General features: G+C 42.8%; 2 protein-coding genes across 2 annotated transcripts in view; one reads left to right on the top strand and one right to left on the bottom strand.

Moving 5' to 3' along the window:
- Positions 1-7,911: 7,911 nt before the first annotated feature.
- LOC133141827 (prostaglandin D2 receptor-like) lies at positions 7,912-10,889 on the bottom strand. The gene is made up of 2 exons (XM_061262603.1): positions 10,106-10,889; positions 7,912-8,904 (listed from the first exon to the last, which is right to left on the bottom strand). Exons 1-2 carry the CDS (start codon positions 10,817-10,819, stop codon positions 8,593-8,595), a joined length of 1,026 nt encoding a protein of 341 aa, XP_061118587.1. The 5' UTR covers positions 10,820-10,889; the 3' UTR covers positions 7,912-8,592.
- Positions 10,890-12,644: 1,755 nt separating this feature from the next.
- The window catches only part of nid2a (nidogen 2a (osteonidogen)), a 36,888-nt gene continuing 36,546 nt past the window's right edge, over positions 12,645-12,986 (top strand). The window contains exon 1 of the mRNA XM_061256961.1: positions 12,645-12,985. Within this exon, the coding sequence (XP_061112945.1) occupies positions 12,779-12,985 (207 nt within the window). The 5' untranslated portion in view covers positions 12,645-12,778. The remainder of the gene's footprint in view (position 12,986) is intronic.

Here is a 12,986-nt window from a genome sequence, read left to right as displayed (position 1 = left end):
GCCGTCCAGGAAGGAAGCCTCTCCTAAAGCCCAGGCACAAAAAAGCCCACCTAGAGTTTGCCAGGGCCCATGCTGACAAAGATTAAGACTACTGGGACTCTATACTCTGGGGTGATGAGACCAAGATAAATGTTTTTGGAACTGATGGCTTCAAAACTGTATGGCGTCGCAAAGGTGAGGAATACAAAGAAAAATGCATGGTGCCTACAGTAAAACATGGTGGTGGCAGTGTCCTTATGTGGGGATGCATGAGTGCTGCTGGTGTCTGGGAGCTGCATTTCATTCATGGCATCATGAATTCACAGATGCATTGCTCTATACTGAAAGAGAAGATGCTACCATCACTCCGTGCCCTTGGTCGTCATGCACTTTTCCAACATGACAATGATCCTAAACACACATCTAAGGCCACTGTTGGATTTCTGAAGAAGAACAGGGTGAAAGTGATTCAGTGGCCAAGTATGTCTCCTGATCTGAATCCAATTGAACACCTGTGGGGAATTCTGAAGAGACATGTTGAGCATCACTCTCCATCCAGCATCCAGTCTCTAAAAGAGGTCATTCTTGAAGAATGGAAAAAGATCGATGTAGCAAAATGTTGTCAACTTGTTCATTCCATGCCTAGAAGACTTGGTGCTGTCATTAAAAATCATGGGGGCCATACAAAGTACTCAGGGGTGTGGGGGTGGGTTATGTTACGTTTATGTTACAACCGTCTGGGTAAGTGCAAGGAACATGTCCCCTCTGAGCCCCGTGAATGGCTCCCATGCCTGTGTCTCTGGGGGACACTGTCTTCTAAATGGTTGGCATTTTTATATAGCACCTTTATCCAAAGCGCTGTACAATTGATGCTTCTCATTCACCCATTCATACACACACTCACACACTCACACACTCACACACCAACGGCGATTGGCTGCCATGCAAGGAGCATTTGGGGGTTAGGTGTCTTGCTCAGGGACACGTCGACACAGCCCGGGCGGGGGATCAAACCGGCAACCCTCCTGCCAGACGACTGCTCTTACTGCCTGAGCCATGTTGTCTTCTGATGCCAGACGTTAGTGTCAAAGTCGTCAAGACATAGGGTGTTGTTTACACCCACGTACGCGGTCGGCATTTCCGCCACCCTCCGTTCTTTTGAGAAGTAAGATTGTGGGTGTGTGTGGGTTGTTCAAGTGCCTCTGGCAGTGCAGCCCGCAGCACCAATCACCCCGGTCCAAGCCCTGTGATATTCGAGAGAAAGTGTTCCTTTCCCACTAGTTCCGGCACCAAGAAGTACGAACTCTGTTTCTGTGCGTGAAGGCCCGTCAGTTAAAGCATTGAGGCTCTTTTACACAAATGAGCAATAAGAACCGTTGACTTCATACAGTTGGACACCTGTTTCTACAGGTATCTGAAGTTTCAAAGGCACCGAGGATGCAGTAGTAACTCAGAACATTGTAGTGGAAGCTCAAATTAAAAGTTCATTCCTGTGTGAACATTTCTCTTTAAATTTGACTTGCAAGAAAATGAAAATGAAAATGAAACCACTACACTTTTTATTCACAAGCTCCTTTTGGCAAGTTCATTTGAGTGATTGTTGAACTAAAAAAAAAAAAGTGTTTATTAAGCAAAATGATTTCTTTTTCTTTACTCACCACCAATATTTTTTCAAATAAACCCAGGAAAACCTAAAATCTAAAAAAGGTCCTGGGTTCGAATCCCCGTCGGCCGGGGCCTCTCTGTGCAGAGTTTGCATGTTCTCCCCGTGTCTGTGTGGGTTTCCTCCGGGTACTCCGGTTTCCTCCCACAGTCCAAAGACATGCAGGACATGCAGGACATGCAGGTTAGGCTGATTGGAGAGTCTAAATTGCCCGTAGGTATGAGTGTGTGAGTGAATGGTGTGTGTGCCCTGCGATGGACTGGCGACCTGTCCAGGGTGTATTCCTGCCTTTCGCCCAATGTATGCTGGGATAGGCTCCAGCCCCCCTGCGACCTTGTTCAGGATAAGCGGGTTAAGATAATGGATGGATGGATGGAATTTCATAGGGCGCAATCTCCAAAGAGAGCATAATTGCTTCCAGTTCCCCTGGGCACGAGACTGCCACCCAGTGGGCAACAAAGTGACACATGCGTCAAAAATATCAACACACTAAAATATCAAAACATCCGCATGGAGCAGGGTTAGCTCAGCCGGTTTGCCCGTTCACACAATGTGGAGTGCAGGTTACCGCGACAACGCTCCCTGATGACGTAACCCTCGGGTTCAAAAAAGAGCATCGTTGCCCTTGGCTACAGGCAACTACCTGCGAGGGCTGTGACTGCACATCCTGCAGGTAAAATCTGGTTTACACTGGGTGTGGAGAATTCAGCAATTATTAAACACACATTATTATGCAAACAGGAATCCAGCAGCACCGGTGGTTTGTCACAGGACAGACTCTGTGCTCTGCATTACACAGCTGGGGTGCCAGCACCTTTACATTACAGTACATGACATTACATTACATTACATTACATTAAATTTTATTTAGCCAAAGCTACGTACAAAATATAGATAGGCTAAGTCTGTAGCAACCATACAAATACATCTGCAACAGCTTGAGGAGAGGAAAGTGTGAGCCACCAGGGACTATGGGCCCCGTGAGATCATCTCACACTGGGCCTCACCACCCCAGAAAATCCTGTTTTAATATTAATTTTAATAAACCCTGTCAGTTTGGAATCATCTCAGCCACCCATTAACTGAAATCTGCATGATTTTATGCATTGCACTGCTGCGAAACGATTGGCTGATTAGTTGTTCCTACTAACGTACTCAGCGAGTGTATTTCTAAAACTGTGAATTATTAAATTATTAAGTGTCCACCACTTGCCATAATGCAGGTGACTGCAAACGATATAAATGTAGGTTAGGCACAATAATAACTTTCATACAGGGCAGCCTGTGGTTAAGGTAAATAACTGGGACACGCAAGGTCGGTGGTTCTAATCCTGGTGTAGCCACAATAAGATCCGCACAGCCGTTGGGCCCTTGAGCAAGGCCTTTAACCCTGCATTGCTCCAGGGGAGGATTGTCTCCTGCTTAGTCTAATCAACTGTATGTTGCTCTGGATAAGAGCGTCTGCCAAATGCCATTAATGTAATGTCATGTAATATTGGAATATTTGTAAAAAAAATTTGATGCCCATAAGAATTTGAGAGTTGTAAACTCAGTGTGTGTCTATTACACAGTAACCTTGCAACTGCTGTCACAACATAAAACCTGTTATCTATGGTATGAAATACAGACACTATACTTATTAAGCCCTCACTACTCTACAGTCATAGTTTCAATGAACAGTTTTTAAGAAGTGTGATTGGCTTGGTGGGGTGTCATTTTTAAGTCACTGCCAAGCCAATGTATTGTGTGACCCTGGGTTTCGAGCAGGTCGAAGATCCTGGATATGTTGCCATGGAAATAAGCCTAACTAAATAAAAGATGTGTTCTGAAACCAGAGCTAATCCATTCCTCTGGCCCGTTAATCTCTATTCCCCTGCCTGGTGTGTGAGTGTGTGTGAATGGGTGAAGGAGAGGTGTCAATTGGCTTTGGATAAAAGCGTGATATAAAGTTATAGTTTCTGCATGCAAGGACATTGCTTGCCATTGAAAATATAACATCATTTTCCATATACACACAAGGTTTTACAAAGTCGCTATGATCTCTGGTGCCCTTCTCTACACCCCTTCTGTGCCCCCGAAATCCCGCTCTCACCCCTCCGTGTCCCCCACACACTATTTACTGACTGCTCCCGAAAACAAGTCCCCCATCTGCCCCTTCCATTGTCGTGCTCGCCACCACGTGCGTCGCCGGCGACCCCACCCCTTCTAGAACCTGCTGTCGCACTGACATCAGCAGTTTCGGACAAACATCGGACAATCCCCCCGACAGGCTGAATGAACGCAACTGCTGCAGCCTCATTCCATTCAACCCAGACCTTTATCTCCACTGCGCTTTTCACAGCAGACTGGGGCGAAATGAAGGGAAGTAAATATGAAATGAATATTCGTAAAAAATCAAAGCTTTAAGTGAAGACGGAGACTGTGTGCTCAGGAGCTACAGTGGACCTTCCACACCAGCACAGTATGATAGTGCCCGGTTATTGAGAAAGAAGTCTGTTGTATGAAGCTATGGAAATGGCTGCTCACCAAAATTGAATATAAAAAAAGAGAGTTGTCACCTCATAGACAGGTTTTTCTTTTTTGGGCATTGATAACATATTTTGGTGTGAAGCCTTGTGCCCAGTTATTGTCAAAGTTGTAGAAATGCATACAACTATTTTTATCAGTGTCGAGAAATTATTTATCATTTACGGTTTCTAAATTATTATTTCTCATTCTTTAGTCCCCTGTTATCAAACTGATGGCTACTGGAGTGGATTCGGCTTCCTCAGGAGATGTAATTGCCTGTGCTATGCCTGAACTCATGCATTATCATAGTGACTTGACTTTTATTATTTCCTTTAATAATTCACGCAGTAATTGAACCGCCCAGAGTGCCATTAAATGGAAATGTTGATTCATGGCTTGGCCTTTGGGTTATTTAATTACAGAGGTTAATGCTTGTAACGCAAGCGCTGCACTGGAAATATCATCATCCAGTGACTGGAATACATTTTCTCAACTTTTATGACAGAACTTTTATTTACCTCGTAAAATGTTATTTAAAATGCTATTTATGCTCAAACAAATTATTTAATGCTGATAGGAAATGATGATGATATATATATATATATATATATATATATATATATATATATATATATACACACACACACACACACACACACAGTATATCCTTGTTATCTGAAGGCATCATTAAATAAATGAAACCATTTCTTTGTAAAAAATATATATTTAAAAAATAAGGTTTTATAGCATATACCAGGGATATGAATTACTTAGTTTCCCACGTTTTTATTTTGCAAAAAGGGAGGTTCGGTTTTGCCCACAGTCTTCTCTTTACAGACTGCTCAACTGCAACCCTGTTCCTGGAGATCTACCGTCATGTAGGTTTTCACTCCAACCCTAACAAAGCACACCTCATTCAACAGCTAGAGCAGGGCTGCCCAACCCTGTTCCTGGAGATCAACTGTCCTGTGGGTTTTCACTACAACCCTGACAAAGCACACCTCATTCAATAGATAGAGATTTCTTTGAGCTGCTCATTTGCATAATCGGGGGAGCCAAATTGGGATGGTAGACTCCAGGAACAGGGTTTGGCAGCCCTGCACTCCAGTGACTATCAGTAGTATACAGCAAATTTGCACAGCAAATACAGCACAGAATCTGCATATTTTGCTTTCCTGGAACCCTGTTCCTGGAGCTACAGTATCTTGGAAGGGTATTTTGGATGATAATGAAGTGTCATAGATCCTTCTCTGCAGTAGTAGGCTTTGAGAAACAGGGGAATTTGCATCCAGAGGTTTACTGGTGGGATGTCCTGTGGGTAAACAGGCCGATAGGCGAGTGACATACCTTGCCACAGGCACTGCAAAAGAAACCGGTCTGGGAAGTTGTAACATTACACTACATTAATGGCATTTGGCAGACGCTCTCATCCAGAGCGATGAACAGTTGATAAAAATAAGCAGGAGACAATCCTCCGCTGGAGCAATGCAGGGTTAAGGACCTTGCTCAAGGGACCAACAGCTGTGCGGATCTTATTTTGGCTGCACCGGGGGTCGAACCACCGACCTTACGTGTCCCAGTCATGTACCTTAACCACAGGCCACTCTCTGGCAACGGACCATTGTTTCCTCAAGTGGCGCTTCTCCTCTATTTTATTTATGTTGATCTATCACAGAATCTACATATTTTCCTGTCCTAGAAGCATGTTCAAGTTGTTGCAGATCATGGGTACAATTGGTTTATTTCTATAGTGCTCCAGCAGTGTTGTACTGTTAGGGAATGGGGCACTTTAAAACTGCAGGTTCGATTTTCCTCCTCTGCACAGGTGTAATGTACTGTACATTGTAAAATCAAGCAATCAAAAAGTGTATCCTCCTTTCCTCCACTCGTCTCCTCCCCCCAAAATTCCGAATAGGAGGAGGACATGATTGAAGGGAGGGAGGATACACACACCGCTGAAGTGCGTCTCGGTTTTGTTTTTTCCTCTGTCGCTCTCTGGTGGTCATTATGGGGAATTACATTCAAGCGTTTTCCAGCGACAGGAACTGCAGAGCCTACACTAGCTGTGACACTTGTCAGTATGTCAGTGTGCTGGCACCAGAGTCTAAGGCTGGCACGCGTGGTGGTTTGTCAAGATATTTACAATGCGGACTGGTTTGTGGTATTGTACATATGCATTCCCTGGGGGTACAGTTGGGGAGCCTGGCATTGTTAACTTCCTCTGTTCTGTTCTGTGTTGGACACTTCCTGGGAAAACATGAAAGCTGTTTAAATAAAGACATAATTATTTTTAACTTCCCTTTCAGGCGACAATGAAACAAACTTAAAATCTGTCTATTTACACCCCACATGGAAGCCATTATTTAGATCTACGCTCCTCAATGACTTCAACTTGAGATGAACTCCCCATTTCTGAAACCATATTCTATAGTGATCTTTAGAGCCAACATTGATGGGCCCATCCAATAATTATGCCGAGTAAGGCACGTAGCTTTGAATGGAATGTCAATCTCTTGTTTTACTGTAACAAACAGGTGAGTCTGTACTGAATATTCTCCCCCCGGCGTCCCAAACACACATCCTGGTTGGCCAGAATTGTGAAACAGGACACCAGTGAGGGAGTTGTACACAAATTACGAGGGAAATCTCGAGCATGACACATGATCCAAAAACCGAGATGAGGATGGGAGCGGTCCGGTTTCTCTGGGCTGCACTGGAGGAAAGCTGTGTTCGGCTTATATCAGCAATGAATAGGAATGGCCTACCCGGCACACACTGTCGGTGTAATGGAAAGATATGCATGTAAAGATGAAGCGCTGTTCTGACTCAATAGCTAGTGTGTCCATCCATCCATCCATTATCTTAACCCGCTTATCCTGAACAGGGTCGCAGGGGGGCTGGAGCCTATCCCAGCATACATTGGGCGAAAGGCAGGAATACACCCCGGACAGGTCGTCAATCCATCGCAGGGCACACCATTCACTCACACACTCATACCCACGGGCAATTTAGACTCTCCAATCAGCCTAACCTGCATGTCTTTGGACTGTGGGAGGAAACCGGAGTACCTGGAGGAAACCCACGCGAACACAGGGAGAACACGCAAACTCCACACAGGTTGCTGTGAGGCGGCAGTACTACCCATTGCACCATCCGTGCCGCCTAGCTAGCGTGTGTTACCTTTAATTTTGTTTTACATTTTATCATGTCTGCCCGTCTGCAAGGTAAATCAAGGCGGAATGCTGCTAGAATGCACTCATGAACTTCTTCACTGATGAACTGAAGGAGCTTGCACTTCCTGAGGTTATGGTAAAACGAGACGGGGTTGGAAATGGTTCAAATTCTGCTCTCAATTCCTGGTTATGAAATGCCTTTGAGGCTCTCTTTTGGGATTTCCAAGTATTCCCCTTAGCATAGATTATACGGGCGGAACACAGGCCAACAGTCTTGTTGTACTTCTCTTATTTTCTTTTGCTTTCATGAATGCTTTATATCACTTATTACAAGTAAAATAATAAATACATTATAATAAATACATTTGGTTTATTGTGCTGTGTGGCAGGATGATGTACAGATCAAGACATGTTCCTTAATTATTTTAGTGCATTCCACAATTACTGAAATTATATTTTGCTCGTCTTTCCCATTTCTTATGCAATCCCAGAAACCAAAGTAAATATAGTGGTGGCCAAAATTACTGGCATTCAATGATTTAGATAGATTTAGATAAATAAATTAAAATAAATTAAAGTTGAGAAAAGTTTTGCCACTCAACCCTTTATTGGTTTGATTTCAATCTGTAAATAAAGAAAAGAAAAATAAACATTTTGAAACGGAATTTCTGGATTTCAAAAATGCTGGAAAATAAATTTACAATGGTCCAGACAACGCTTGCAAGCCAGTTTTTCGGGTAAATGAAATACAAATCAAAGAGGAACTGCCCCCTCTTACCTGAAGTTCACTATCAACCTTGTAGTCCTGTCCGACCTTTCTGCTCCGCATTATATGGTGGCGTCGCCTTCCCTTCCCTAAAGTAACGTATCTTTTCTACTCCCTAGCGGTGGAATCAACTCCCCACTGCAGCTGGACAGTTGTTTGTCTATATTAGAGTGTCTAAATGCTTAACTGTAAATGGGAGTGTCACTTTAATGACTGAAGGGGACAGTTGAAAATCTCGCTGAAATGTTTAGACTTAACCCTCAAGTAAACCAAATAAAAGCATGCGCCTTCCGCAGCAGCCCGAGCCATACTGGCCTTTTGCGATGTATTTGCTGCACGTAGTTAGGTAGCAGTGTGGTGATTTTATATCGTTTTCCAAGACAAATTGTGTCGCTCCTGCTGACATTGGTTAACGAACAGTAAAAAGGAAAGACTGCAATCCCACTGCGCAGCATGAACTTGGATCTTGAAATGTATGTGCGCACCGTTTCGCCCCTTGAAATTCATCCCAGACTGTTCATTCCAGGGGGGCCCGTACGCTGCTCGGAGTGTGGCCACTGTTTCGAAGACTCCCTCGACGCCATCTCGCAAGAGTGAGAATCTGGTGTTTTTGCGGCTGTCCGTGGCGCGCGTGAAGGGAACAGTTTATCAAACAGCTTGTGCACCTGTTTGCGGCAGAGTGAGGTGCGTAAGATGATGAAAACCCAAGGATCCACGATGGAGTTGACCGAGAGGAACCGCATTGCCAAAAGGTCCTTTTCCTCCTCCTGCGCTGCGCATTCGTCAGAAGAAAAGGCGCCAATATACAACCGCACCTGAGGGATACGTAGATAAGATGTACGTTAACGGTTAAAGGGTGAACCGACCTCAAAGCTCTAACGTCATATACAAGGAGGAATGGATGCTACAGATTGAAAGAAAACTCTTCTAAATATTTAACAAATTTGTGTTCAGAAAAGGTGCTCAGTGGTTTTCAACCCTGATCCTGGAGTAGACTCTCCCTGCGCCTGCTGCTTTCATTCCTGCTAATCTGGTGTTTAATTGAGTGTTCCTTAAACACACTTTAACACAATATACCTAGGTTATTGCAATAGAGTTGGATGTGTCTTTTAACTTTCCCCGCATGGTTAGTATAATGTAGGCCTATACATTCCGCACGTAAATGATTACAGCTGTAGCCTATGTCAATTATCAATGAATTAATTCAGTTTCTTTTGAAATCGATCATTAGCCATGGCACGTAACAACGTGAAAACTGACCTGACTGCGTGAATGTCCCTAAATTAACGTGGAATATTCATTATTTAAAAAAAAAAAAAATGAACTGTTGATGCTTCAGGAATTGCAATACAGGTTTAAACAAAAACCAGCCATAGCTCCATGACCTGGATTGATAACCATTGTGCAAGTTCAATTTTTGTGATTCTACTGAAAACTTAAATACTCTTGATTAGCACATCATTTTAACTAAAGATGAGAAAATAAGGTGAAAGAAAATGTGAAATTCGAAATTTCCATCAAGATTTCTGGGAACACACAAAGTTGTCACCTCTGGAACACCGTCATACGACTCTGACACAAAGTAACTCTATAACAGTCTATGACTATTCATACGTTCTCTGTACACTGTAAGTGTACTGGTAATTTGTCGCGCCATATGCAAATAATTTTCGTGCAGGTGAAATCCACGTTATGGAGTTTAAAGTCGTTTCACATTAAATTAATGCAGTTTTACATGCTGTTGGTTTGTCGACTTGAGGTCAGATTGTATATTCTAGCGTTTTTAATTGCCTATTTTAATGCAAATTGGGGTATATCGTCACTTTCTTCTGGAGGACTGAAGGAACTAGAGACGTTGAAGTGTTCAGTCCCTGCCATAAGTTTATATACCACGTTTCCTTCAGCATTAAATATAGGCTCTTAACTATTGTAAGCGTGCGGAGCGGAGCGTTTGGCACAAAGCTGAAAGTGTTTAAAGGTGCAGTTAAACTCCGTTTGGTGTGAGAGAGGACGTACCGTTACGGGGATGGAGCAAATGACAAAGCTCAAAGTCATCAGCAAGAGGACGACCAAGTGATCCAGCTCCTCCGAATGCCGGGGGGACGCGGCTGCTCTCATTAGCGAGTTGACGGTGGAGATGCTCCTCTTGCGGGTAAGCTTGTACATCTTAATCAGGTTGATTTTCACTAGCATGTTGCAGATAACCACAGCCAGGATAGCCAACGTCAACAGCGTGGCGTACAGCAAGGAGAACGCCTTGTTCAACGGTTTTATGCTATTCAGTGTGATGAAGCACCAGGTCCCGGGCCGGTATTGCTTGTAGTCCCCGAAACCGATAAGTGGCAGGGCGCAGAAGAGAAGACAGAATACATAGATGCTGATTAGGCACATCAGCGCTCTCCTCCGCGTAACTTGCCGATTGTAGACATAAGGATATCCAACGGAGAGAAGGCACTCCACTGCAATCGCCAGTAGGATTAGCGTGGGGCACAGCCCAAAGAAAGACATGAGCAACCCAAAAGTGTTACACAGATTCGTGTTGATTTGCTCCAGACACTTGGAAAGCGCATAACACGCCAATACCATTGAACTCAGTAAAACTTTTCCCAGTAGGTCCGACCAAGCCAACCCTGAGACCAACACATAAAAAACTGAAACATGCCTGCCCCGTGTGATATTTTTGTGTCGATATATTATACAAAGAGCGATGATATTCCCAATCAAACCCATTGTGAATAGCGCTATTGGGTATAGAACGGAGTTCTTCTCGAGCGTTGAAATGATGCAGAACTCGCAGGCCATTCTGTGATGTTTTTAGTGCTGCTTGCGGAAACTTGCGGACTTAAATATCGGAATGCGTGGGAGTTGTAGTGTGTTGATCATGTGAGCACGCTCGCCTGGTATGTCTATAGTCCCCTGGTACTGTACAAATTGTTGACAGACTGAGAACACTACTTCCTGAAGCATGTCTCGCTCGACCAAACGTGACGCGTTACGGAACACTCTTATGCAGCCTTGGGCATATAAAAGGCTATTCTGATAAAACAATGATGTAACAATAGATGCGGTACTGACTGAGTGAATGAAGGAAAAACGGTTTCAAACGAAAACGCAACATGGAGATTTGATTGCTCCTTCTGTGAACTAGAGTACAATTTCATAAAATAGTAAACAATATTGGAAATGTGCTAAATGGTCATTATTAACGATATTATGATGATTATTGTTTTAAACTACTACTACTACTACTACTACTACTACTACTACTACTACTACTACTAATAATAATAATAATAATATTTCAATTATGTTGGGCAAGATTGCCATCCTGAGGAATTCTGGCATAGTTATACTTTTCTCATGGCATAGTTATACTTTTTCATGTTCGCAGGCTTTTCCAAGTGCTTTCCTAAAACAGCGCGAGTTTCTGGGACATCTATAACATTTATCACTATTACGGTTAATTAACCGACGATTCAAACAGCACTCCCTCGACCTGTTGACAATAATCATGGTGCGTCACAAGGTGGCGCTGTGCGCCACAGAGACATTCGGTTCATTTTCATTCCGCTGGAACTACAATTTCATGGGTTATTACTTGGTTGAAATTCCTGATGTAAACATTAAAACTGTATTATTTCTCTCCAAAGGCTGTGGTGAATTATACTTAAATATAAATAAAAAAAAACATTAACAAGATTTAGATGTTAATAATCTGATATTACTCGAACAGAAATTCCAAGCCAATCAACTGAAAACCGAGTCTCTAAAGAATTAAATGACAAACGAAAGGAAATACGCCGCACAGTTACAAATGTTGCATCGCTGTTTTAATGTTTCAATGAGTTGCTCGTTGGTTTCATTGACCAAGCGTCTAATCTAAAAGCGCATACTTAATGAGAATTGTTATGATATAAATTCTGCAAGTGATACTGTTTAGATTTTTGGATTACAATGAGAAGCCTATTACTTGTGCCTCATACCTGATTTTATTAATTTGTGCCTGATCTGCCCTGTCCCGGATTACGTCAATTACTTCAGGATTACTTACTTATAATTCCGGATTTCTTATTTTATAATTCAATTTTTCTTACTAATGTAGGTCTCATATAGTATTAATATGTTAACCATTTGCGCCTTCTTAATATCGGACATTTACAACTGCGGTTTACCTTATAGTGGTTTAAATTTGCCCAGTCTAATCGTATGAAAGGACATTGTATCGCGGAAAGCATGTTTTAGACTGTATAAATGAAGTAAAGATTTTTTTAATATTGTCAAAAGAGAGTCGATTATCAAGTAGCTATAATCTTTCATAGACTTGTCACTCCTGCTGTGACTAAAACATTTGCTCGCATCGAGGCGGACGAAGAGCTATGAGAAACTCTTTTGTGAGTGATTAAAAAAAAAAAAAAAAAAACCTTAGAATTTTAAAATGAAAACCAGATGGTGTCCAGTGTCTTGCCAGTCAGGAGCAATGTAGCCAATCAGCGACTATTGCAGCACTAGATCCCTCCTGTTTTACTTTTCTTGAGTACTTGGGTCAGAGGTAGAAGTTGATGAGGGTTGAAATTCCTATACAAATTGAGATCCCCTCTGCTTCCTATCAGCTCTGGTCGATCCCCCGCTCCTGGGTGTCAGTCGCCGTTTCCCCATCCTGATCAATGCCGCGTCGATTTTAGTCGCACCATGAAGATGTGGATGAAATTGACAATACTGTTTCTCAAACTCTCATGGACTGTCTATTTTGTAACAGCCATCCAAAGGAAAGACATTTTCCCCTATGGGCCAGTCAACGGCGATTTAATTCTTCAGGAGGGGGACGATGAAACCTCCGAAGCTCTCGAGCTAAAGAAGCCAATGTTATTCTATGAAGCGCAGTTCACCGATTTATACG

Source organism: Conger conger, chromosome 1 (genome assembly GCF_963514075.1).
Source record: "Conger conger chromosome 1, fConCon1.1, whole genome shotgun sequence".
Lineage (NCBI taxonomy): Eukaryota > Metazoa > Chordata > Actinopteri > Anguilliformes > Congridae > Conger > Conger conger.
The sequence above is the reverse complement of the archived record's forward strand: the minus strand, read 5'-3'. Positions and strand labels throughout refer to the sequence as shown.